The sequence below is a fragment of the Physeter macrocephalus genome, unplaced genomic scaffold (assembly GCF_002837175.3).
Source record: "Physeter macrocephalus isolate SW-GA unplaced genomic scaffold, ASM283717v5 random_15, whole genome shotgun sequence".
NCBI classification, from domain to species: Eukaryota; Metazoa; Chordata; class Mammalia; order Artiodactyla; family Physeteridae; genus Physeter; species Physeter macrocephalus.
Window position 1 is genome coordinate 67,388 of NW_021145301.1, and position 27,121 is coordinate 94,508.

Here is a 27,121-nt window from a genome sequence, read left to right on the forward strand (position 1 = left end):
CCACTTTCTAGATAGAGAATGGCAGCACAGGGAGTTTAAGTACCGTGGGCAGGGCCACAGAACAAAGAGGAGGCACAGAGATGCTGGAACCCACCAAGGCAGGGCTGTTACTGTCCATGTGCGTGGCCTGCCTCCCTCATTGCCCAGCTAGGGAAAGGGAGGCCCAGAGAGGGCAGGTTACTTGCCCAAGGTCACGCGCCCAAGGTCACGCAGGGGACGGTGGCGGAGGCCTGGAGACCTCCGAGGGTTTCCGTTGCAGACCCCCCTCCCCACGCGCTCGGGCCCCTCCAATCGGCAGCTCTGCGTGCGGGGGCGCATCCCCCCGCTGTCAGTCAGTCAGCCGTCTGTCTGTCTACGCGGGCGCAGCGGTGCACCCCTCCCCAGCCTAGGGCGCTGCGCAGGGAGAGGCAGGGCGTTCGCAGCTCCCGGCAGCCGACGGACGGCAGCGCCTGCGCCCGCGGCTCCCCAGCCGGTGCGCGGGAGTCACCGAGGCCAAGGCGCGGCAGCCGGCTGGCGGCGAGATCTCTTGCTCCCTCGCTCGCTCTCTGCGCTCAGGAAAAGCCCAGCCGGGAAGCCCCAGAGACCCGCCCTCCAAGATGAAGAAGCTCCAGGGAGCTCACCTCAGCAAGGTAGGGCACGAGGGCAGGGGCGCACCTGAGGGAGGGGTGCGGAGGCCCCCCCCTCGAGCCCCCTGGGAGGCTGGGTGGGAGAGGGCACCTGCAACCGGCTCAGGGCTCCGGAGGAGGCCAGCAGAGCTGGATTGAAGGGAGGGGCGGGGTCACAGCCTGCATTGGGTGGAAGGTGGCCTTCCCCTTCTGGGGGTCCGGATGCAGTGTGATGGGGCCTGGGGTTCACTGGGCCAGGTCCTGCGAACAGGTGTCTCAAGCCACAGGAGGCACGAGGTAGGGGTGCTGGGGCCAGGCACCCGCCCCTCCCCAGTACCCGGGTCCAGTTCCCCCAGGGGCTGATTTGGGGGGGTGGGAGATGTTAGAATAGCTGAGACAGCCTTGAGCAGGACTGGTCGGGGGTGGGGGCTTGGAGCAGGTCCTCATCTGTGCACTCTGCGCTGAGCAGCCTCCGTGAGCCAGCAGCGGCGCCCTGGTTTCCTGCCAGTGCTCCTGCCCTGCAGGGCCCACCTCCTGCTTCCTCCCCACCCCCTTCATTCTCCTGGCAGCTTTGGCTTCCCTGATGAGACCCCAGGCTGCCCCTCAGCAGGGCACGAGGGAGGCAAAGGCAAGCAGGGAGGAAATGGGAGACCCAAGGGCTGTGGAGGTGGGGTGGAAGCTGGCATGAGAGAGAAGGCCAAGTCTATGTGTTCCTGGAGCCCTGGGCCCAGACCTCAGCCCCTCCCCACCTTGTCCTGTGGGATTGGACCTGCCAGCCAAGTCACATGTATGTGGGGAGGGAGGGTCTCAGGGGAAGTTTTCTAGTTTTTGGCTTAAGAGTACCAGTCTTAGCCAAGGAGTCAGAATGCCTGGGTACTGTTTCTACAGATGCCGCTTACCCTGTGACTTGGGGCAAGTCTGTTCTCTAACGTGGGCCATCGCTGGTCCATCCTCGGTGTGCGGCACCAAAGCAGGCCCCACAGTCCTGGGGTGGGGGGGATACTGTGAACTCCCAGCTGCTGCTGTGGTGGACGGTCCCCTCTCCCGCAAGACCCACCGCCACCATGCACTCGTTCAAGCTCTCTGCCCTTGGGCAGCTGAGCGTGGAACCACTGTGATAAGTGGGTCCTTTTTGTTTCTTGACATAAGTGACTTGTTGGGGTCATTTGTGGGTCCTTTGGGTCTTCTTGAGTCCAGCCCCTGTTCTTTTCCATTCTACTCTCTCCTCCTTCCTCTCTCTTCTCACAAGAACCGCCGCCCGTCACTGGCACAGGGCCACTCATTATGTAAATAGCCATGTTGTATGAAGCCTGATCTCAAGTAATCCTCCAACAATTCTGGGCCCTAGGTCTTATTATACCCAATTTATAGACAAGGAAACTGAGGGGTGCAGGTTACTGCTTTCCTGAAGGTGGGCTGAGCCACCTAGGGCCAGCAGGGTAGGGGTGGGACCCCTGGCCTCAGTGTCCCCTCCCTTGGTCTCCAGGAGAAGGGGGTCGGGGAGTGAGGAAGTGCCAGCTACGGCAGCGTTATTCAGAGATGAGCACGGAACTGAGGGTCAGGGGTCTGAGACCTGGCTTTGCTCTGCCCTTAACTTGCTGTTTGACCTTGGGCTCGCCCCTTCTCCTCTGAAACTCACTTTCCTAATCTGCACAATGATGAAGTCAGACTCCAGATTCCTACTGTCTCTCTCATCCTGAAGGAGGTATGAAAGCCTTGGCTTGGGAAGTCGTACCTCTCCCAGCCCTGACACTGCTGGTGACCTACCTCTGATGGCCCCTAAAAGAGGGGTTGTGGTCTGGCAAACTCAGATGTGTGTTCCTGTGTGACTCTGGGTGGAGAGTGGGGGGATCAGGGGTGGGAGCCTCACACCCAGGCAGAAGTGTGAAGCAACTCATCAAGCTTCCAACCCTGCCCCATTGATCTTGTTGCTTTTCTCTGTCTCTCGGTTAGTTCTGTCCTCTCTGTGCCAGCCTCCTGGGATTTACCGCATGGTGGGGTTGGAGGCTCCATGTGGGCATTGGATTGGCTCAGCTTTGGAGGACCCCATCCCCTGTTCCTGGAGCAGAGGCAGGCTTCCCTCTGATTGGGGGAGGAGGGGACGGAAGAGCTGGCAGCATCCTGCTCTTGGAACTCTTGTCACCATGGAAACAGAGAGCCAGGACTGCTCTGTGAACATAGAAAGGGCAGCAACTTCTCAGGAGGGATCAGAGGAACCTCATTGTCAGGGCCTCCTGCCAGCTGGCCTGAATGGGACTGGGGTGGGGGGGGGGTCACAGGGTGACAGGTCTGCCTCCCCACCCAATACTAGGGGCCAGTGTCAACTGGCTGCTACCCCGTCCCTCTTGGAGTTCACCTGGGAGGGAGTGGTTCCAGAGGGCTGATGCTCACCCAGCTGGAGAGGAAGACTTGGGGAAAGGGGCATCAGAGGGAAGGGGTGGGTTTCATACAGGTCTAGGAGCTGCTGCTATCCTCACCCCAGCATGTTTGAGATCACAGCTAAAGAACCACCAGCATCATATTTGTTTCAACCCTTGGAGCCCAGTTACTTGAAAAGCAGCTTTTTCATGCTCTTCATCATTGTCAGCATCACCCATAATCATGCCAGGCTGCCCCCATCACCACTGCCCCTCTGGCCAATTGCCAGCCTCAGGCAGGATCACCACCATGGTTGTCACTATCACGGAGAGCCCAATGCTGTTACCACATTTCTGCCACCTGAGCCCGTTGCCCTAACCGTGTCATTGCAGCCAGGCACCTCCAGTCCTGTGACACTCGGGCTCTCCTTTCACCATCCTCATCCCAGCAATGCTCGTATGACAAATCCCCAGCAAAGTTTCCTCTGTCACCTGATTTGTGTGTAGACACCTACTTGGGCTGGTGCCAGGAAGGGCAATTTTAGAGGATAAAACAAATTGGGTAGTAGCTATTTGCTGAGTCCCTGTGCTGGGATCTGATCTGATCTGGTCCTCAACCACTGTGGTGAAGTCTCCTTGATGAATCTTGCCTCACAGATCATCAGAGCCAGAAGACTATTAGCTAAAGATTATCTAGACTTGCATTTCTGCCAAGTATATCCTAACATGCTAGCTCCTTGAGACCCTTTTCTTAAGCAGAATTGGAGAATACTGTCTGTTCTAGTCCCTACTTGGAGAGTCACAGTGCATATTGTCCGTTAAAGGATCTGACAAGTCCTGCAGCAAAGCAACCTTTTTTACCTTGTGATAACCCAGCTTTCCCCAAACTTTTTTGATTCAAGAATCCTTTGTTCCACCAAACATCTACAAACATTTCAAGTGATGTGTTTTTGGAATTAGTGATCTATCCAATCCCCTCAGTGTCCACATGGGGAAACCAAGGCTCAAAAGAGTCTTTCCTAAAGTTGCACAGTGAATTGGCACAGACCTGGGATGAGAATCATGGTCTCCTGATGCCCAGTCCAGTGGAATCACTGTTTCCCCACAGTTGTTCCTCAGCAGGAAGCAGAAGGGTCCTTTCTCCTCTCTGAAAACCCTGAACATTATTTGATAATGGGCCTTCTTTGCAGCTCCATCCTCCTCTGCCATGGGGCATGGCTTTCAGAGGCAAGCAGAAAAGGTGTAGCTGCCCCTTTCTCCTGCCCCATTCCTGGGGTCACTTCTGGGAACTGCTGTCTGAATTTTAGATAGTCATCCTGGTAACTTTGGGCTTCCTTCCCGGCCCTAAGCCTGGACAGCTCATGGACACGCTAACTCATCTCTTGGGCTAGGGTTCCAAGCACCTGGAGGAAGGCCTCCATCGCCCGGCCCCAGCCTGAAGGGAGAATGCCCAGTGGACTTCCCTGACCTCCTTAAGTCACAGGAGGGGACTTTAGGGACAGCTGGCTGCCATTCCCCTCTGTGCCTGCATCTTTCCTCCAGAAACAGGAAGATTACAACTTTCTGAGACAGACTGGGGCTCCAGAAGCTTCTTCCTGCTTGTGAGCTAAAATTCACAGTCCTCAGCAGGCCTTCTTGAGCCACACAGCATAAATCTAAGCCCAGGGGAGCCCACATTCCTTCCATGCCCCATCCTTTCTATGCTAAGGGGCCCCACTTCTTCCTCTTGTCCTCCTGTAACTGCCTTTCCTGAATACACTCCAATCTAGTCAGCTGCACATGCTCCAAACTGCCAGTGTCTTTCTTAAAATACGGTGCCCAGGAGGGCTTCCCTGGTGGCGCAGTGGTTGAGAGTCCGCCTGCCGATGCAGGGGACGCGGGTTCGTGCCCCGGTCCGGGAAGATCCCACATGCCGCGGAGCAGCTGGGCCCGTGAGCCATGGCCGCTCAGCCTGTGCGTCCGGAGCCTGTGCCCCGCGACGGGAGAGGCCACAACAGCGAGAGGCCCGCGTACCGCAAAAAAAAAAAATATATGGTGCCCAGAATGGAGTAGCAGAACTCCAGCACTGGGTGGTTGAAGACCTGGGCTTCAGCATCAGGAAGCTCTGGGCCGGAGACCTAGTTCTCCCACTAGCCAGCCTTGTAAAAACTGTGGGTGTGTCATAATACCTCTTTGAGCCTCAGTTTCCCTTAGATGAGTACTTAGCTCATAGAGTTGTTCTGGGAATGAAATCACGTAATGTGAGTAGAATGTTTAGTGCAGTGAGTGCGTGGTAAGTGCTCACACGTGGTAACTGTTCACACGTGGTAACTGTTATTAAGATCGTCATCATCGTCGTCATCAAAATAGGACCATCCCTTGGGCTTCCCTGGTGGCGCAGTGGTTGAGAGTCCGCCTGCTGATGCAGGGGACACGGCTTCGTGCCCCGGTTCGGGAGGATCCCACATGCCGCGGAGCGGCTGGGCCTGTGAGCCATGGCCGCTGAGCCTGCGCGTCTGGAGCCTGTGCTCCGCAACGGGAGAGGCCACAGCAGTGAGAGGCCCGCGGACCGCAAAAAAAAAAAAAAAAAAAAAATAGGACCATCCCTTGATTGGACCTCTGTGTTAGCCAAACTAAGATCAAGGTGGCTTTCTTAGTGCCTGAGCCACCCTGCTAGTCTCAAAAGTTTTGTAGTCCCCTGAAACCCCGAGGAGCTCCTGCCTATTAACCTGTCAGCCCAGGTGAGAGTGGTTGATTATCTGAACCAATAGAGTTCTTTGCACTTAGCCCTGTTTGATTCCATATTCTTATTTTAGGGGTCCCAGTTCAACCTGGCCTCACCTTCTCCCTCACCCCATTTGGTCTCTCTTACTGGCAGCCCATCACCCCAGACCTGCTGATGACCCCCAGTGACCAGGGCGATGTAGACCTGGACGTGGACTTTGCCGCAGACCGGGGGAACTGGACAGGCAAGCTGGACTTCCTGCTGTCCTGCATTGGCTACTGTGTAGGCCTGGGGAACGTCTGGCGTTTCCCCTATCGAGCCTACACCAACGGAGGAGGTATGGGCCTGATGCCTGCATGAGGGGCATCTAGTCCAATGGGCCAAGGCTCAGGGTGGAGTGAGGTGTTAAGTGGCCTTGGCCACTGTCTCCTATGTGACCTTGGGCTGAATTAGTTGAAAGCGGTGACCTGGGGCTGGAAGGAGGAGCTCACCCCGCCGTGTTCCTTTTCCTCTCCCAGTCCCCTCCTTCCTATCTCATCCCCAGCATGGATACTCACTCGGTTCTCTCCACAAGCCCTGGCGCTTCCTGGGTCGTGAGCGATGGGCAGAGAGGGCTGCCTCTACTCCGTGATAAAGGGCTGTGTCTGCCTGTCAGTGATCGCTGTGCTCTCAGGCCTCTCCCACCTCACCTCCTCCGGAACCTCGCTCCCTCAATCAGTCATTCCTGCTCTTGACTCTTCAGTCTAGCCTCCTCTCTTGTTCCTTCCATTCACGCTGCAAACACAACATCTCTTCCATCTTAAACAAATTCTCTGTCCCTGCCTCTCCATCAAGTGGCTGTTCTAAGTCTCATTAACAATAGCTGGGGTTAGCGCTCACCATCGGCCAGGCCCCGGGCTCGGTGCTCTCCAGGCCTGTCTCATAACCCTGATGACAAAACCACCCGGGGCGGCACCGTCCTGACGAGGCAGCAGTGCTTGGAGAGGCCAAGTTCCTTGCCCAAGGTCACACGATGGGGATCCAACATTCCACCCCAGGGCTACCGTCTCCAGAGCCAATGTGCTCCCACCAGCACTGCGTCTCCTCCCAACTCTACCAAACCCCTTAAAGAAGCGCATATTGGCAGAGCGACAGAAATCCAAGTGAAACTAGGTGAAGCAAGGACGAGATGAACTGGGATGACTGGGAAGTGTGGGACGAGTGCTGACCTCCAAAGCTCCAGGAACTCAGGGATGTCCGTAGTTGTCTCCGTCCTCCCTCTCCCTGGTTCTGATGCTTCTTCCCTCTCTGTGTGCTGACCTCCTTTTTCCCTGGACCAGGCTTCCTCCTTACAGGTGGGTTGGGGGTGGCCACAGACAACTCTGGAATGACTTCCTTCCCAGCACTGCTCTCTCTGAATGAATCTATATAGAATTGCAGGGAAGGTATCTAATTGGCCTGGCGTGGGATATGTGCCCAGGAAGGGGTGGGCAGGGATTGGCTGGTGTGACTGGAAGCACTTCCAGAGCCATATGGTGGTGGGCAGTCCTGTAAAGGAGCTGGCTGCTGCTATGAGAAGAAAAGGGGAAGGGATGCTGGGCACACGGGACCATAGGAGGCAGCCACAAGCATCTGAGGTGGCGCTGGGGAGAGGGGAGGGGCAGTAGACTGGAGCCACGTTCTGCAGGGCATCGATTTCTGTACTGAGGGGTTTGTACTTTCTCCGGCAGGGAATGCACTTATTCATTCACTCATTTGTTCATTCATTCACTCAATGTCTGCTCTGAGCCCAGTCCTGGCCTGGGCGCTGGGGCTACAAAGGTGAGTAAATCCCCCCCCCCCCCCCCCCCCCGCCCCCCCCCCCCCCCCCCGGCCCCCCGGGGCCTGGGGCTACAAAGGTGAGTAAATCCCGCCCACCCCCCCCCCGGACCCCACCCCGACCCCCTGGCCCTCAGTGATCTCCTAGCATAAGATAAGACAGTCTTGCAGTGCCCAGCCCTAATCCACGTGAGAAGTGGTGGTGTCTGCCAGTCAGGGGAGGGGCGGGGCGGGGCTACAGCTGGGCTTTAGGGGGAGCCCACCCCCAGACCCTCCCCACCCTCCCTCCTCCTCCTCACAGGCGCCTTCCTTGTGCCCTACTTCCTCATGCTGGCCATCTGCGGCATCCCCCTCTTCTTCCTCGAGCTCTCTCTGGGCCAGTTCTCCAGCCTGGGACCCCTGGCTGTCTGGAAAATCAGCCCCCTCTTCAAAGGTGAGGCTTCAGTGGGGTGCTCTGAGCCTGAGGGAGGCGGGGAGGTTCCCGCCACAACCTGTAGGCAGAGAAGGAGGTGAAACCCAGAAAGGGGATGCCTTCCTTGTCCTGAAGGCCGCCCACTCCCCCGCCCAGGTGCTGGCGCGGCCATGCTGCTCATCGTGGGTCTGGTGGCCATCTACTACAACATGATCATCGCCTACGTCCTCTTCTACCTCTTCGCCTCCCTCACCAGCAACCTGCCCTGGGAGCACTGTGGCAACTGGTGGAACACGGACCTCTGCCTCGAACACAGAGGCTCCAAGGATGGCAACGGGGCCCTGCCCCTCAACCTCACCAGCACCGTCAGCCCCAGCGAGGAGTACTGGAGGTCAGGCCCCCGCCGGCCCAGCAACGGTCAGGGAGGGACAGAAGGCAGGAGTGTGCCCGTGTCCCCAAGGGGCTCAGCATGCACCTCAAAGGCCAAGCTCAGGTGCTAGTGTTAGGTGGACTCTGGGTTCTAATCCCAGCTCTTCACCTGGCCAGCTGTGTGACCTTGAACAATTTCTTTTGCTTCTGATGCTTTATCTTTGAAGTGGGTGTGCTAATAGTATTTGAAGGTTACTGTGAGGATTAAAGGAAAGAAAGCATATAAACTGTGCTGCCCAGCCTGGTGGATAGTGAGTGCTCAATAAATGCTAGCTGATAGTAATGATGCTGATGATTACAATAATCGTCAACTTTTGGAGCCTCAGTTTCCTCCTCTGCTCAAGGGGGTAATAAGAGTCCCTGCTTCATAGGATGGTATCAGTCAGTCGCTCACTCATTCATTCTTGCAATCTGTATTTACTGAGTACTAGTGGGTAAGGCACTTAGCAGAGGCCATGATCATACAGGACCATCTCAGGTTAGTCTAACAGGAGAGAGAAGACTATAGGAGAGTAAGCGGTTGCTATGAGAATTATGCAGGTAATGCAGGTAAAACCCTTAACACAGTGCCAGGCACATTGCAAGCCCCTGTGAATGGTGGGTATCAAAAGGGCATCGCTGCCCATTGGCCTGTCCCAAAGTCCCACTTTATAGCTGAGAAAACAAGGCCCAGAGGCTTGCTCAGTACTTACTGGCAGAGGCAGTACTGGAACCAAGGCCTCCTGATCCCTGATCTTGTTCTGGAACATTCCAGAGTAGCCTTGTTCCTAGGTAGGGACCATTGGTTGACCCGAGGACACAGACCAGATACCCCCAACCCTTTACCTGCAAAAGGCTGCTCTTAGGAATTTTCCCCCGAATGAGCCCCATGTCTTGAAATGTTTTAATCTCCAACCCACACATATTACATGGTCCATCTGTTTATCCATTTAAAGTCCATCCAAAGTGTCTGCACCTGCTGAGGAGTATGTCTGACCAGTGGGGAAGAGCTTGGGTGTGCAGCTAAAAGCCAAAGAACATGACATGGTCACTGGCAGCTGCCAGGGGTCTCCATGGCAACGCCATGGCCCACTGCATCAGTTGGGGAGCAGGCAGGAAGCAGATTGGCACTCTCACAGGGCTGAAGGGAGTTGAGTGAGTGGAGGGACTTTACAGAGGGGATCCACATGGAAAGGTGAGGCACCAGCAAGAGGGACAGCCATACCACCCCTGAGGCAAGGAGGCAGTGTTACCGGAACCAGGGGAAATTTGAAGCCTTGGAGGAAGGGCTGCCCAACGATAGCTGTGCTATAGAAGAAGGCAGTCACAGCCAGACCCTCTGATGGTGTGCGTGCATGTATGCGTGTACATGTGTACACATGTGTGTGAAAATACCCCAACCCATCATCCAGTCTCCTGCTGTTGCCTCCCATTAGCCAGACCCAGATGGAAATTGAAGAGGAAGGCAGCCTGCGTGATGGGGTCTGTAGAGGCCCACCTCGTGGGTGCTGAGCTAGTCAGAGAAGGATGGAGAGGAATCAAATAGAAAAAAGCCAGGATGGTCTCGCAGGCTGGCCACAGCTTTACTCCATGTCTGTGGAGCATGGCAGGGTCACCAGAGGACATTCAGACCTTGTCTCCCACAGCCGCTACGTTCTCCACATCCAAGGCAGCCGGGGCATCGGAAGTCCTGGGCAGATCCGCTGGAACCTCTGCCTTTGCCTGCTGCTTGCCTGGGTCATCGTGTTCCTCTGTATCCTCAAGGGTGTGAAGTCCTCGGGCAAGGTGAAGCTGGGAGGCCCTGGAGGCTTGAGAAGCTGGGAAGGGTGAGGTCTTCATGAGGAGGCAGGGTGTGGACTGAGCCTGAGAGGATGAATGGACTTCAACTGGGAAGAGGGGGAGGGAGAGTGCATTGAGACTTGGGGAGGGAGGCACTGCCTGAAGAAAGATGTGGAGGTGAGCCTGGATGGTGGCTAGGCTGGCTCACTAGACTGGAAACACACCAAGAGCGGGACCTATCTGTTTTTCAAGCTTCTTTCCTAACCTAGTGCTTGGCACTTCGAAGAACCTCAGCAAGTGTTCATTGAATGCTTGGAGGGTGGGTGTGAGTGACGGCTCTTTGAAATGCAAGCACTAGGACCCAGTTGTCACACTCAATTGGAAAGTCTAGAGGGTCTGTTTCAGGCATGGCTGGATCTAGAGGTTCAGCTGGAGTTATCAGGAATGTCGTTCTCTTGGTGTCTCAGCAGTACTTTCCTCAGACTGGCTTCCTTCTCAGGCTATATTTTTCATGAGGTTGCCCCTAGCAGCTCTAGGCTTACCTCTTACCTGCTTAGTGTTCTCCCTTGCCCCAAGTTTCAAAAATCCTAGAACTGAGTCTCACTGGATACATAGGTCTTATACCCGTCCCTGAACCAGTCACCGTGGGCAGGAGGGTGGAGTGCTCAGCTCGGCTGGGGCTGGGAATGGAGTCAGTGCCAAGTGGGAAAGTCAGGTGACTGTTATCTGAAGAAGGCCAGCTAGATGCTGGGAAGACAAAGCTGCAGACGCCCATTTTAGGTTATGAAGGGCAGGGAGGGCCATAAAGCTGTTTCAGAAGGACTTGGAATCCTTCTGAGTGGTTTACTCAATCATTTATAAATTAGAACTTGTCCCTCTGCAAAGTGCTGAGAGACGCGGTCCACGAGGAAGAGAACCACTAAAAGAAAGACTAGAAAGACAGTGTAGAGACCATTAGAGAGCCAGAAGAGGTCATCGTGGTGCAAGCCAAGGCAGCGAGGGGCTTGAGACTTGATGGTGTTTGCTGAGGGCAAGGCTGGAGGTTTGGGAACAGGCAGAGACGGGGCAGAGGGGAGTTTGGGCGTGTCCCATGTCTGATGACCATGCAGGCTGGGTTTGCAGGGGGCCTGGACCAGGGTGCAGTGGAGCTGGAGAGAGTGGATGGGTGGGAACAGCCTTGGAAAGCAGTGATGTGTGGAGGGAGTGAGGGAAGGAGAGAGAGCATGGCGGCTGCTCCCAGCTTGGGTTGCGTAGGTGAGTTAGTAAGATGGGGATTTCTGAGAGGAGCAAAGGAGAGAGAGGGTCACCCCCCTTACTGTCTCTCAGGTGGTGTATTTCACGGCCACGTTCCCCTACCTCATCCTGCTCATGCTGCTGGTCCGTGGAGTCACCCTCCCAGGGGCCTGGAAGGGCATCCAGTTCTATCTCACCCCTCAGTTCCACCACCTGTTGTCTTCCAAGGTGAGGCCCTCAAAGCCTGCGTGCAGAGGGGGGAGTCAGGCTGGGGAGTGGAAAGAGGGCTCCCTGGGAAAACGGGGGGTGGGGGGGAAGAATCTTCCACCTGGTGAGCCCCGTGGACCAGGCGCTGTGCTTGGCACTTTCCTTGATTCTTATTCACAATCCTATGCAGTAGACATTCTTCTCTCATTTTACAGATGAAGAAGCTGAGGCGCCAAAGAGTTGGTGATAAACTTAAGGTCACATGACTAGGGAGTGGCAGAGTTGAGATTTCCACCCTGATCTGTCTGACTCCAAACCCCAAGGAGGGCATTGTAATAATAATAGAAACAGCAATGGTACTGACACCTAACGTTTCTTACTTGTTGATGGATGATTGTGCCTGCCCCTGCTCTAGCACTTTGCGTGTATGTAGTTACGTAATCCTTACCACCACCCTATGAGGGAGGTACCGTTCCTATGTCCTCAGTACAGACGAGGGTCCTGAGGCCTGGAGAGGTGATGTGACCTGGCCAGTTTACACAGATAAAAAATGGTAGAGCTGGGATTCAAATTCAGGTCCCTTCAACTCTAGGGAGGAAGTAAAGGGGTTACAGGGGCTTATTGTCAGTATGCATCTACTGAAAATTTACACGAGGCACTACTTCCTTCAAAACCGGACCAAGCTTAGAGAGTATCTCCTAGATCCTGGATGGGGAAACTGAGGCCCAGAGAGGGGAAGGGATTTGCCCAGGTCCTGCAGTGTAAGTGTTGGAGCAGGGCTTCCTTCCTGCCGGTGTCACTCGTGAGCCAGGCTCTTCACCACAGCATCCCTGGACCTGTCGACTGGCTCTTGCCCCACCTCCTTCCTCCTCTGGACACCATGGTGTGCCAGCCCCTTCTCTCTGCCCTCCATCTGCATCCTTTCCTGCCACAGGTGTGGATCGAAGCTGCTCTTCAGATCTTCTACTCCCTGGGTGTGGGCTTCGGGGGGCTCCTCACCTTTGCGTCCTACAACACGTTTCACCAGAACATCTATAGGTCAGGGCTGCCTCCCAGACCCCAGGGGCCGGAATGGGGAGGAGAGTGGCTGGCAGGGGAGGGCCTCGTGGGTGAGGGTGTGGCCCGCTCACCCTGGCCTGTGCCTGGACTTCTCCCGGCAGAGACACCTTCATCGTCACCCTGGGCAACGCCATCACCAGCATCCTAGCTGGCTTTGCCATCTTCTCCGTGCTGGGCTACATGTCTCAGGAGTTGGGTGTGCCTGTGGACCAAGTAGCCAAAGCAGGTGAGCAGGCTGCCCGGCCCTGGTGGGTGGAGGGTGTGTCGGGGACAGCTGGGCTGGGCAAGTTAACATACGTGTAGCCCAGCAAGGTTGTGGATGTGTATGTCGTGTGCGTGTGTGTGCACACGAATGAATGTGTCTTAGCTGCTCTCTGGGTGTCCTAGAGCAAAGGGATGAATGTACAAATGAGTGTGTGTCAACCTGTGTCTGGAGATAAGTGGCTTTCTGCAGGAGATTGTCTTGTTTTGTCGCATCTTAGGAACTTGCCTTGCTTGTCCAGAGGAGTCACAACCTGTGTGCAGATGGCTGTGCAAGTTAATTGAGGGTTTGAATGATGTGAATCAGTGTCTTGTGCCAATGGGAGTGTCTGAGTATGTGTGTTCATGGAAATGTTTGTGCAAATGATTGTGTACATAAGCGTATTCAAATGAGGTTTTCTATTTGGTCTTGTGTTTTCTCGTGTACTCATTATTAATTCATTTATTTTATCAACCTGTGTTTATGGAGCACCGACAGTGTGCTGGCCTGTATCCTAAAACTTAAGAAAATGTTGGAAGTGTGCAGCGAGTGTACATCTCTGGGTCTGGCTGAACCAACTGTACCCAAGTGGGTGTAAGCGACCATGTGCGTCTGAGTACGTATGTGGGAGCCCCGCGTTCCCCAGACTGCTGACCCCGTGCGCCCTTGGCCCAGGCCCTGGCCTGGCCTTTGTCGTCTATCCACAGGCCATGACCATGCTGCCTCTATCGCCCTTCTGGTCCTTCCTCTTCTTCTTCATGCTGCTGACTCTTGGCTTGGACAGCCAGGTGAGCCGCTCCACGCCAGTGGGTGCACCTTGTGGTGTGTGTCTGTGTCTCTGTGCGTGTGTATCTGTGTGCGATGTGTGTATCTATATGTGTGTCTGTGTGTGTGTGAGATGTATGACTGTGTATCTGTGCATGTCTTCATGTGTTGTGTCTGTGTGTATGGCACGTGTGTGATGTGTATCTGTGTGAGGTGTCTGTGTATACCTATGTGTGTACCTGTGTGTGTATGCGTGGCGTGTGTGTATCTGTGTCTGTGGGATGTGTATCTGTGTGTGTTTGTATGTGTGTGGTGGGGACAGAACTCTGACCCCCTCCCACTCTCCCCCCCAGTTTGCCTTTCTGGAGACCATTGTGACAGCTGTTACAGATGAGTTCCCGTATTACCTGCGGCCCAAGAAGGCTGTGTTCTCAGGGCTCATCTGTGTGGCCATGTACCTGATGGGGCTGCTCCTCACCACGGATGTGAGTGGCGCTGCGGGGTGGGCAGGCAGCTGGTGGGCAAGGCTGGGGCAGACACCTGCGGCACTGTCTGCGGCCAGGCCAAGCACTCCCTGAGCTACCTGCTTCTTCCTCCTTGGGAGGAACCTAGTCCACCCCAGGCCCTCTCTCCCAAGGGGCAGCTTGGCCTATGACCCAGAGTCCTGACTTTGAAGTCTGAAAGACCTGGGTTCAAGCCTCGCTCCGGCATTTGCTAAGTGACCTCAGGACAAATGGTTTCACCTCCCTGAGGTGTTTTCCCACTGATAAAATGGGGTCTACATCTAGGCTTGTTGTGAGACTCAAATCAGATGATGTGTATAAAGGGCTCGGCAGGCAGACAGCAGTCACGCTGTCATCGTCTTGCCCTCCCCGCCAGTCTGGCTGCTTCCTGCTCACTTCCTGCCTGGGGAAGGGGTGGCATCAGGGAGAGAGGCTGGGATGAGGGGACCCCAGAGCTGCGACTTGTGTTCCAGGGGGGCATGTACTGGCTGGTCCTTCTGGACGACTACAGCGCCAGCTTCGGGCTAATGGTGGTGGTGATCACCACGTGCCTCGCTGTCACCCGGGTGTATGGTGAGAGGGGCCATGGGAGGCGGAGTCAGGCTCCCCACCGTGGGAGAGTGGGAGTCTACCCTGGAGCCCCCCTGCACTGGGTTCCTGGTCCCGAGGGCCAGGGTTTCCGGTGGGGGCAGCTGGAGTGGAGGAGGGGCTGCTGGCGCTTGGGGGGCTGCGGGTGGGACCATTCTCCTCCCTTCCCTGTGCAGGCATCCAGAGGTTCTGCCGGGATATCCACATGATGCTGGGCTTCAAGCCGGGCCTCTACTTCAGGGCCTGCTGGCTGTTCCTGGCCCCGGCCACGCTCCTGGTAACCGGGGGTGGGAGGGAGGGCTGCTGGCTGGGGACTCAGGGCTGAGAGCAGGGCCCCTCTGGGCGTTCAGTCTGGTAGGACTGCCCTGGCCCATAGTGGAGCTCTGTCGGGGCTGAGAGGTGGGGCGTGCACCGGGATCCTGGTCTACTCCCCTCCCCCTGGATGCCCCCAGCTTTTGTAACTGTGCTGAGCCTGGTCCTGCGTTTGGTTGGCAAAATGAGTGGGGCTTTCTCAGGCCTCAGAGCCTTAAAGCTTGGGTCAGAGCAGCTCAGGGGTAGGCCGTCTCAGGAATTAGGGCGCCTCAGAGCTGAGCTGTCTCAGATCTTGGCGTTGGGTCAGCTTGGGGCAGGGCTGTCTGAGGACTTGCAAAGGCTCCAAAGATGGACCATCTCAGGTTCTGGTACAGCTTAGGGCTGGGCTATCTCAGAAACTGGGTGGTTCTGGGCTGAGCTATCTCAGGCTTTAAGGTAGCTGAGACCTGGGCTATCCCAAGCCCTGGGCCATGCCCGAGGCCCACTTTGATGCTGGGAGCCCCCCCACCTGCAGGCCCTGCTGGTGTATAGCATCGTCAAGTACCAGCCCTCAGAATATGGCAGCTACCGCTTCCCAGCCTGGGCGGAGCTGCTGGGCATCCTGATGGGCCTGCTGTCCTGCCTTATGATCCCAGCCGGCATGCTGGTAGCTGTGCTTCGAGAGGAGGGCTCGCTCTGGGAGGTGAGTCTGCCCAACCCCTGCCTGCTCCCAGCCCCGTGACCTGTGGCCCTGCCCTGCACCCAACCTCCAGAACAGAAAACGTCTGCTCCAACACCTTTTCCAGAGCCTGCAGCATTCTTTTAACTGTGAAGAGCATTTTTTTGTAACCAGTAGCCTAGGCTATGAATCAGCTCAGATCTGCTTGGTCTGTGGCAGGCTCTGGGGCCAGAGACCTGTCCTGTGGCCCCTCCCACCACCCGGGGCCCCTGGCAAGGGAGGGGCACAATCCAAAGACCACGGATACTGGCCAGTGCCCATGTGTCTTGGGGGAACCTGAAAGGACAAGGGACTTATCCAAGGTCCCATGGTGAGTTGGGCAGGGGTCAGAACTTGAACTCGGGTCGCTAGCTTCCCTGTGGAACTCAGGGCCAGAGGCAACATTGAAGGACCCCAGGGGTGGGCTGTCACCCTCCTCCGGTGACGGGGAGCCCTGCCCACGGCCAGGGCTTTGTGGAGAGACCCAGAAAGCATACAGAGTGCAAGCTGTTTGGTATGGGATTCTGCAGGCTCGGAAGAGGGGAATAGGGACCCTTTGTGGGCCAGTGGACATGCTGGGACGCTGTGCGGCTGCTGGAGATCCCGCCCCTCTCTGAGCCTCAAGTGCCCTCTGCACACTGAGCCCTCCACTTCTTTTTTTTTTTAAATTTTTTAATCTAATTTTATTTATTTTTTTATAGAGCAGGTTCTTATTAGTTATCTATTTTATACATATTAGTGTATATACGTCAATCCCAATCTCACAATTCATCCCACTACCACCACCCCCCGCCCCCCACTCTCCCCGCTTGGTGTCCATACGTTTGTTCTCTACATCCGTGTCTGAGCCCTCCACGTCTGAGGCCGTGGGTGTGGAGTCCTCTGGTGGCAAGAGGCTGTCATAGTGAGCAGAGCTGAGTGAGCCTGCTAGGGCCCAGAGACAACCTTGGGACACACACACACACCATCAGAGGTGTGCTGGAGCCACTAGTACTGCTTCATGAGAGCTAAGTGTTAAATATCCAGGAATACCTTGACCCAGCTGTTAAACCATTGAGAGCTTGAAATTGACAAGTGTGGAGATAATTACAACAGTGAGATTGGCTACAAATCAGGGCTCCTGTGCCCCTCCACCCCTCCCCAGCCTGCTAACCAGCTCACTACTGCCCACCCCCCTACCTCATACACCTCCACTGATCCTTGGCTGTCCCTTGCCCCATATTCCAGCTTCTGGAGGGAGGCTCAGAGCCCTTCCCTGGCAGAAGTGCGCTGTGGTCACACTGCGCAGATCACAGGGGAGTCCTGGAGTCCAGCCACTGCTCTGCCTCCAACTGCTGTATGACTTGAGGCAAACCCCTTTCCTTTTCTGAACCTCAGGAGCCCCACCTGTGCTGCTAAAGGAAACTTGTCTCCTTGTTGAGAGCCAGGGTGTCTGCGAAGGGAAGGAGGAGGGCTCCAGCTCCCAGGAAGCTCATGGTTCCCAAGCCTTGCTTTGCCTCCCTCCTGTCCTGCTGCCACCGCTGCCCACAGCCAGGCGGAGGGGACAGGTTGTTGGGGGATCGCTGAGCCCCACAGAGAAGTCATTGCCCCACTCAGGGGTGCCACCTTCAGAGACCAAGCCTCCCAGCACTGACACACTAGGATCGGAATCCTGGGTCTGCCACTTGCCAGCTTTGTGACCCTAAGCAAGTGAACGCACCTCTCTGGACCTTGCTTTCTCAGCCCTAAAAATGAGGACAGTGATCCTTACCTGTCAGGGGGGATACCGTGATCACAAAGGTGGTTCTGCAGTGCACGGCTCATCCATTGCACTCCGGATGTGCTGATCCCTGCGATTTCCCCAAACGTGGGAAACTCGACTGCAGAATTTGTAGTAGTGGGGGACGCGTTTGTGCTTTCCCCTAAAAAAGAAAAAGAAAAAGAAAATGAGTACAGTGATAACTGCCCATACGGTTGCTGTGAGAAGAAAAAAATCTCATCAACGAAGTCAGTACTGTGACAGGCAGAAAAGCAGGGTATTTTTAAAGTTCAGGATGGGGTCAAGACTGCCTGGGTTCAAATGCCACACCACCGCTTCCCACCGGTGTGACCTTGGCCAACTTAACTAATGTCTCTGAACCGTACTTTCAGACAGTATCTGTGTGTGGGGGGTGGACGTAATAATAATACTCCTCTCATAGGGATAGTGTAAGGATTAAATAAGCCCATCCTCAGCACAGAGCTGGGATCCGGTGAGTGCTCAGTTCTAAGCTGGGCGGTTCTCACCTCAAAATCAGGGGTGATTTTGCCCTCAGGGGACCCTTGGCAATGTCTGGAGACATTTTTGATTGTCCTGAGAGGGTGGGGTTGGAGGGGGAATGCAACTGGCATCTAGAGGTCAGGGATCCTGCTACACAGGGTTCAATGTGCAGAACACCTCCCAGGCCACAATGTCAGTGGTGCTCTCAGGTTGAGAAACCTTGGTCTAGGCACTAGTGTGCAGCTGGAAACAAATCTAAGTCCTTAAACTCAGGGAGCTTGTATTTTAATGCGGGAGATGGACAATAAACAAACAAACACATGAAGGCAGTGGTAAGTGCAATACTTAAAAACAAAACAAAACCTAACAAAACCAGAGTACAGGAATAGAGAGTGATGGAGGACGGTGTTCTGGCCAGGGTGACTAGGGGAGACCTCTCTGTGGAGGTGACAGAGACCTGACAAAATCGCCAAGGTGATTGGTTTAGATGTCTAAGGGGAGAGCATTCCAGGCAGAAGGACAGTCAGTGCAAAGGCCCTGAGGCAGGAGGGTCCAGCACGTTTGAGGTCAGCGAGACTGGATCAGAGGGGGTGGAGAGAGAGTGGCGGGAGCCAAGATCATGAAGGTAGACAGGGGTCAGGACATGGCGGCCATGTGAGCACTTTGGATTTCATTCCAAGTGAGATGACAAGCCTTTGGCAGGTTCCTGAGTGGTGGGATAACATTGCTGTCAATACATGTTAATGGGCATCACGGTGCTTTGAGTACAGAGCTGTGCTAGGCCCCACGCTAAGGGCGTGGCACACATTATCTCCCTTGGAATCTACACCCAGTAGGATCCACTTAATGTTGGTTGTCTCCCTTCATTGAAGAGTCTGGGGCTCTTCTCCCTGGCAGGGCAGGCAGAGGGTTTTGGGAATTTGGTCTGAGGAAGACAGAACCCTAGAATGTCCAGGCTTAGTCATCACCTTAGCTCCCTCCTTCCATGGAAACTGGAGCTTGGAGAGGGAAAAGGTCAGGCATCTGAGTCAGACCGACCATGGCCACTCTGTCTCCATCTTCCCAGTGCATGGCTCTCTCCCCAAAGCTCCCAGCTCTTCCGGACTCAGCATTTAGGGGAGGGACCCAGAGTGGACTCCTGGACTGCCTGCCATGTAACCATAACAACAGCCACCATTTACTGGGCCTCACTCTGTTCCCAGCAGCTTGCTGAGTGCTTCGCCCCAGTGCCTTCCTAACCACCCTTTGAAGGCATCATGATTCCCAAGTTACAGATGCTGGAAGCAGAGCTTAAATTCCGTGCCCAAAGGCCACCCAACTTGTGAGTGGCAGGGCAGAATTCTCCCCAGACATGTGACTCACTCCCTTGGGGAAGTGACAGTGTCCCCGCCCTTTTCCCCCCGGGTTGTTGCACAGATTAATCCAGGTGACACGGTAAGTGTTTTGCCGGTGACCCTGGAAGCAGTCCCTGAGCCCTGGTTCTCAGCCCTGTGGTTGCTCTGCTGCAGCGGCTCCAGCAGGCCAGCCGGCCAGCCCTAGATTGGGGCCCGTCGCTGGAGGAGAACCGGACAGGCATGTACGTGGCCACGCTGGCCGGGAGCCAGTCCCCCAAGCCACTGATGGTGCACATGCGCAAGTACGGGGGCATCACCAGCTTCGAGAACACGGCCATCGAGGTGGACCGAGAGATTGCAGAGGAGGAGGAATCCATGATGTGAGATGGCAAGCAGGCAGACAGAAGGCCCTGCCGGCCCCCAAGTGTTGCCACGCGCCCTCTGGGGTTCTGAGAGGCCTGAGGCTGCGGGAGGTTGCCATGGTGATGCCGGTCCCCAGAGCAAGTCCCTCTTTGTGGCCTCTGCCTCTCCTAAAACCTCTGTCTACTCCCAACACACACACACACACACTCTCAAAGCTGAGAATAAGCCAGCTCAGCCCTTACTTCACAGATGGACAGACTGAGGCCCAAGGTCACACGACAGAAGGGACTGGACCCCAGGCCTCCTGACCAGCCAGCTCCCTTTCTCATTTGGCAGCTGGCATCACCCTCTCATCTCTGTTCAGGGCCCAGTCCCTTCTCTTCTCTTGGGGAGCCTGCCCCATACACTTCAACGAATCAGAATCCTGAGCTGGGCAGGGACACTCAGGTTGTCTCGAGGCCCACAAGGCCCCGGGCATCAAGGGTTATCAAGTCAAGTGGGAGAAAGATCCCTGTGGGCTCACGTGTGCAGGCCAGGTTTCCTGAAGGAGGTGGGACCTGAGGGCCCTGGAGGATGGGCAAGTTTGGAGAGAGAGAGAGAGGAAGAGGACAGCAGGGTGGGGAGGGCCTCTGGCCAAGGCGTTGATCCAGCCAAGGTGTGGAGGTCAGAATATAGCCCCCTTCTCCTTCCCTGGGGCCAGGAGGCGGCCTGGGGAGAGACCAAGGGTGAGTGAGCGGGGAGAGCCTGGAGAGTGGTGGGAGAAGCAGGTGTTACCAGGTTACAACAGGATTCAAGTGGGAATGAAGGTCGATGGGGAGCGGGAGCCAGGGACGTGGGCGGGCAGCAGATTCGCATGATCATGTGGTTTAGATAGAATATCCTTCTGGCTCAGTGTGCAAGGTGGAATAGAGGGGATAGGGTAGAGGCGGGAAGCCTGCAGAGGCCAGACCAGAGGGGCTAGTGCCTGAGCTTGGGTATTAGGAGGGTGTAGGGAGGGAAAGAAGGAGGACCCCACAACTTCCCTCTCTGGACCCCATGCCCTCTAGTGTAGGGAGCCCTGGGCATGATTAGAACCGGGGAAGGGAGGGCGGTGCCTGACCTGCACTGTGGAGGTGGGAACGAGGGGTCAAAGTCAGGACCCAGGGCCCCTCTCTTCCCTTCTCCCTTGTCCTGGCAGCCCTCACTGTTTCCTCTAGCTCCAGGCACTGCTGGGGAATTGGCCTTGGCTGTGGACGACCAGGCCACTAAGAGACTCGGGAGGTGGTCCACACATATGGCTGTCTGGCCCCAGGGCTGTCCACTCTGCTTCAGCACGCGGGTCCCTGGGCATGGACACGAGAGTGGAGGCAGAGAGCAGGCGACACCCCAGGCCTGTAGCAAGAGACCTTGGCATCTTCAATCCCCAGGCTTGGGAGGGGCTGCCCTGGGGTCCCTCCTTCCCTGAGAGATGAGGGTGGGGTGGGAAAACGCCTGATCCGGTCCCCTGCACATGGCATCCTCCAGTGGGGCAGGGTGGCCTTGTGCAGCTGTGCCAGCCCCTTTGCCCTCTCTGCTGGTGTTTCCCCAACCCATCTGTGTTCTGTTAATAAACACCAATGAAGTCATCTTCCTTACCCTGTCTCCTTACTGCTGAGAGCCACGAGGTGGGCAGCACAGAACTTTTTGGTTCCCATCAGACAGATAAGGGAACTGAGGCTCAGCTGCCTCCTTTCCTGGCCCACCTGGCTTCTGACCCTAGCTTTGCCATTTCTCCGTGGCAGTGGTCTGTGGGTGGGGCTTAGGAAGGATGATGAAGATGAGGAAGGCACTTAAAGACCACCTAGTCTCCCATTATACATATGGACGAACCGAGGCCCACCGAGGGAAAGAGACTTGCTCGAGGTTACCCAGCAGAGACAGGCAGAGCTGGGGACAAACCAGGGCCCGTCAGCCCTCTCCTTTCCCTGGCCAGCTGCCCTCCTTCCCTCCCCAGCTCTTCCCCAGCCTTACCTGCAGTTGCAGTTGGAGCTCCAAGAGTAGAATTGGGAGGAGCCACGACTTTCCCAGGCCGGAAGAATTTCCTGGTTCTACCCACCCCCACCTGTCAGGACCTTGCCAATAAAAAAGGGCCCCAGTGGCTTTCAAATGCGAGGCCCAGGTGTTTGCAAAGGCTTTGAATGCGGGTGGAGAGGAAGGGCTGCCGCATATTTCGGATATTAATAAATTTCCCCTAACAAAGGGCCAGGGCCCCCTCCTGCCCCCGCTTTGTTTGGGGCTCTAGGTGGGGGAAGAGAGATGGGTTTGCTAATTTGCAGAGGATGCAGGAATGGCCTTCACAATTCAGAATGCTTCTTCCCACACCCCGGGGGCGGGCTCCAGCCTTGCTCACAAAGCCCCTGGCGCCCGGCCCTCTCAGCACCCCCAGAGCCACCTCTGGCCCGGAAGGAGGCGCTCTCTGGGCTTGCTCTAGGTCTGAGCCTGAGCTCTAGGATTGAGCGTGGCTTGTGAGTACTCCTCACCCAGCCTCTTGGCTGTAGCCCTGCATCTCGGAAGTCAGGAGTGGAGGATCCTAGGAGTCTAGGCTTTTCTTTTCCCAGATTCCGAGTCTGCAGTTGGAGGATTCTAGGCATCTGCGGACTCCACCAGCCTCAGCTCCTCCAGCCTCACCTCCCTTGCCCTGCTTCCTCCTACCTCCACTTCCCCTGCCCACCACCCTGCCGCTGCTGCGGTTCCTGGACTGTCCTCCCTGGCCCAGTCTTCCAGTCTGTCCTGCTTTTCCCATTTCCGCTGCTCCGACAGCCTTTCCAGCTGCCCCACGCTTCTGCTTCTCCTGCTGTCCATGCCATCTCCCTACTGCTCCCACCCTGACCCCCATATTGACTTCGGATCTCCCTGCCTCATACCAGATGCCAGCCAGGCCCCAATTGCAGTGGGAGCTGATTAAGGACCAGGGACCCACAGCTGGAGGCATCCCTGACAGCACAGTATGCATCGGACAGGAGACATCAGCCCTGTCTGGAGTAGAACCCCAGCCTGGAATCCTAGAATGTCCCAGCAGGTGCCAAACCCAAGTGCCTACAGGGCCAGGCAGGGAACCCCGGTGAGCAAAGCCGTGGGTGTAAGTGGGAGAGTAAGTGGCAACTGACCCTTAGTGAGTATTGGAGAGACAAGAGGGCCTGGTGGGGACTGTGATGAACTGGAGAAGAAGGCATGATGCTTCTCTTAAGGGGGAGCTACCCCTCAGAAGTGTGGGCCCAGGTCTCCAGATATCCTGGCTTTTTAAGAGAAGAGGGAAATCTGGATTTTCATGAGACATTTCCCATTTTTAAATGTGGGAAACTGGTTCAGAAAGTGTAAAAGAGCATGGCTCAATTAGGGCCTCCTGTCGGCCTCTCAGTGCCCGCCGACAGCTCAGCAGAATTAGGGGCTTAGCAGTCAGAGAGGCAGGGCTTGCCTGGGGATCCACAGTGAGAGTGGCCGAGAGCTGAAGCCAGGCCCAGGGCTCCCCATCCCTGCTCAGTGCTCTGCTTCCTGTCTTTGCTAATCTCTGTGTCCATGGACCCCTGACCCTGGGAGGCTGATGGGGGGCCCCGGGAGGCAGTGGATGTCCCTGGCTGGGGTGTGGTGGAGGGGTGAGCTGGGGCCCTCCATTCCCGTTCTGGGAGTCGTCAGAGACCGAGAGGCACTGAGATGGGGCCGTGGACCATCTGCCGTGACTTCCAGCCTATGATCTGTGAGAGCAAATGGGGGTGGGGGTGGGGCAGAGGAGAGAGAGGCCACACCATTAGGGCAGCCATATTCCCAAGGTCAAGTTAGGGTCAACAGATAACACCAGGGGGTCCTGCTGGTTATCTTGGTGTTTGGTCCTCAGTAGGCCCTGCCCCCTCCACCGCCCCCGCCAAGTTCATCTCTGCATGGTTCCCTGAATAGGCCCAGGTTCCCTGACCCAGTGCCTTCTCCATCTACCCGTTGGAATCCTGTCCATCCTTTCAGGTCCCACCGCCATACAGTCTTTATCACCCCCAGGTATGGACTCCTGGGGTCTTCAGGGGGGCTGGCTCAGCCCTACATCTGGTGAGCCCTGGCAACCCAGCCCTGACCAGCCCAGCCTGCACAGAGCACTCACGGTCTTCTGAGACAACCCATTTAATTTCCGTGCAGTTAAGACCCTTACATCACGCTCCTTGGACCCCAGAGTGCTTGGGGCAGCAGTAGGGCACCATGGGGGGGTGGGTGTGCTGCTCAGCCACGCAGACCTGGGGTCATTCCCTGCTTTGCCCCTCCTGGCTGTGTGGCCTTTGGGACCCACGTGCCAGTTCACAGCTTTGCACAACGGATGCAGCGTCAATCTAAAAGCAGTTTCTTGGTGGCTCTGGGGACAGCGAGCAAAGAGTTAAGACAGTCCCAGCCCCTCCGAATTCCACGTGGCCCGGGTTGCAGAGCCTCCGGGTCTGCGGTGGACACTGTTCTCCAGACTCATTTTTTGCTAGTGGCTCATGGAAAGTTTGGCTCCTTGAGCTCCAGACCACTCCCTCTGGGGCCTGAGGCCTTGCTGACGCTGGTCTTGCCCTGGAAGGGCATCCAGAGACGCCTCCCACCCGCGGAGCCTTGGTCAGCAGCCCTATAGCACGTCCGCCTGACTTCCTGCTGCCTGACCTTCTCCCCCAGGACTGAGCAGCAGCCCGCCCCCTCTGGCCACATGGAGGCCTCCTCCCGGCGCCCCCATCCAGGATCACTTTTCATCTGGGGGAAAAAAGTCTTTTCCCACTCAAGCCCACAGCATCTGTGAGCTGTATCCCTTCGAGTATGGGAATGGGTAGCAGCCCAGGAGGACTTGGACATCCTCTGACTTGGTCAGAGCCCAATCTCGACTCCATTGCTCACTGGCTGTGTGACCAGCTGAATCTACTGCCCTTCTCTGAACCCAGGTGTCCTCAGATGTCAAATGGGGAGAATAGCTTTCCCCTGGCAGGGGATTAAATGAGGTAATATAGCTGCTTGATGCATATTAAAAAAAAATGATCAGAATGCTTAACCTAAAACATGGCATGTAGAAATTCTCCAGGTGTCATGGTTCTCAAGAGCCTGCTCTCCCTTGTACAAATAAAGAAACAGGCCTAGCTCACTCCTCCAACCAACCAACCCGGGGGAAGGAGGGCGGGGGTGGTGTGCTTGGAGCCAGAGTCGGGCCAAGATGGACCCCACGGCTTGCATCTTCCAGCTCCATGGCAAGTGCCTTGGAGGCTAGACCAGCGTCCCCATCAGTAAGTTGAATGGGTTGAACAGGAACCGTGTTGTGCCCCACAGAGGTGGCTGGAGGGAGAGCCGTGGGCAGAGGGGAGCTCTGTGCCCCTGCCTGCCCAATTCAGGCTTTTACCAGTGACCATGCCGTGGAGAGCTGCAGGGGGAGCACCACCTCTTTGGAGCCAGATTCAGGGCTTGTCCCCTCTTGCAGGATGGAGTTAAGAGTAGGAGCCCTGATGGTTTCTGCAGTGAGCTGGGATGCCCTGCCAAACCACTCAGAGGTGGAGGAGGTGGGGTGGGGCTGGGGGGAGTGGGACAGGAATAAAATCCTCCGGGCCAAAAGCCTTGCTTTGACCTTGATTCTGCTGAGCCAGGGTCAGGGTCTCAGAGAGTTTGGGGGCTTGGGGTGATGGGAGTCAGAGGCAGGGGAGGAGCCGATGGTCAATACTGATCTAGCTGAGTCAGGGGAGCAGGATGGGGAAGCGGGAAGGCTGGGGTGGGGCCTGCCGATAACTGGATCTTCCAGCTGCCAGTGTGACTGTGGGAACCGGGGAAGGGGGTGCTCAACACAGAATTCCCAAACTGGGTCCTTGCTAAGACTACAGCCGCCTGGAGCCCTGCCCAGTCCAGCGTTTCCTAATCCCTGTGGGTGGAGCCTGAAATATCTGTATTTTTAGCAAACTTCCTGGGTGATTCTGAGCAGCCAGCCGAGTTCCCATATATATTGGGGGCCCACGGGTTCACCCCTGTTGCTGTAATGATGAGGAAACTGAGGTCCAGAGAGGGAAAGTAGCACACCCAAGGTCACACCAGGAGAGAATGATGATGATCCCCCCTCCTTTTTCTTGCGGGAAGAGATAGTCCACTTCTAGATAACTCCACTCACCATCTGCTGTGGCCCAAGGCCCTGGAAGGGATGGCTGCCCGGAGGGAAGTGGCCTCTGAGACCTTTGCGGGCCCAGGTGGAGAAGGGAGGGTGGGGCTCATCCCAGGAGGAAGAACAAGGAGGGGGGCCATTCCCACAGGACTGAACCTGCCCCACCTTGCCCTCTGCAAACACTCCCAGCACCTGCTGGGGGATGTTCCCTGAAAGATATACTATGGCCCTGGTCTGGGAAAGGCCATTTCCATTGCTGGGGACCCACCCATGCCCTGGAAAGGCACACCTCCAGCACGGTAGGTTCGGGGCACTCTCGGCCTTCTGACACCTCTGGCCCCCTTCTCCCCCAGCCCCTACCTGACCCACTGCTCTGGGCTCTCAGCCTGGCTCTTGCCTGCATTCTTCCACCACATCTCAATCTGCTGAGCATCCACACAAATCCTCTCCAGAACCCCCAGTCACTGCCACGCCCCTCCTGCTCCTTCTAGCTCGCACAACCTTCACACCAGGGCCAGCCCTCATCCCAGCCCACCCTGAATGCTGGTTCTCACTTTCTGGGGTGGCATCAGGGATTCCTGGGGACAGGAGACAAGCTAGCTCATCTCTGGATGCCCCTCAGAGCCCAGCCCCTCATAGCCCACCCCGTCTGCCGCATGCCCTAGCAGGTGTTCGGAGCGGTTCCTATTCTGAGTCTCACCTCCCTCCCTCCCTGGGCCATTTTGGGCAAGTGCTGCCTTCACTTTCTGCACCACCGTCCCCTTGTTCATGGAATGAAGAGAATAGTAGTGCCCAGCAGGGGGGTGAACTGAGGGTCGTGAGAGCACATATAAAGGAGGTCAGGTGTGCACACATTCCAGCAGCACACATTTGTCAGTGGTCTACCCCGGGGCAAGGATGATGATACCTGCTGCGTGCATCCTGAGCATGGACAAAGTGCTGACCGCCTTCAAGGAGCACACGGTTATGTAGACACTTCCTCAGGTGACTTTAAACCAGCAAGCTCTGGCGAGGTGGGTAGAGGAGGTCGCGGAGCTCATGGAGGGACCTAACACAGTGCATGCTGGGAAGGAGGCGGGGTCTTCCCGGAGAAGGTACCGCAGCTGTGTCCTGAAGGATGTGGAGGCGTTGCTATGCACTGAGCAAGGAATAAGAGGGAAACCAGCCCTCTGCAGTGAGTTCTGGCGTAAATGGGCAGTGAACAGGTGGAGACTACAGGTGTAGACCACTAAGAGATGAGGCAGCAGCTGGAAGGGATAGGGGTCAAAGAGATGGGGTTCCTGAGAATCCCAGCCACTGTTTGCTGGCCGTTCACAGATGGGGAAACACAGACCAGGGGCCTGGAGAGAACAGAGCTCTGCGTGTTTGAGTCCCGGCTCTCTGTCTTGCAAGAAGCCTCTTTGCCCCTGAGCCTCATT

General features: G+C 56.3%; 1 protein-coding gene and 1 non-coding gene across 2 annotated transcripts; both read left to right on the forward strand.

The window, feature by feature from the left end:
• Window positions 1-444: 444 nt before the first annotated feature.
• Window positions 445-21,212, forward strand: SLC6A7 (solute carrier family 6 member 7). The gene is made up of 14 exons (XM_007109876.2): window positions 445-629; window positions 5,820-6,003; window positions 7,765-7,896; window positions 8,032-8,266; window positions 9,930-10,068; window positions 11,389-11,523; window positions 12,437-12,540; window positions 12,663-12,787; window positions 13,478-13,590; window positions 13,921-14,052; window positions 14,544-14,643; window positions 14,835-14,935; window positions 15,485-15,652; window positions 19,415-21,212. The coding sequence occupies exons 1-14, from the start codon at window positions 597-599 to the stop codon at window positions 19,622-19,624; spliced, it is 1,911 nt and encodes a 636-aa protein (XP_007109938.1). The 5' UTR covers window positions 445-596; the 3' UTR covers window positions 19,625-21,212.
• LOC112065661 (U1 spliceosomal RNA) lies at window positions 17,410-17,571 on the forward strand. Its single transcript, XR_002892156.1, has one exon. It is a non-coding gene; the product is annotated as a U1 spliceosomal RNA (small nuclear RNA).
• Window positions 21,213-27,121: the final 5,909 nt, after the last annotated feature.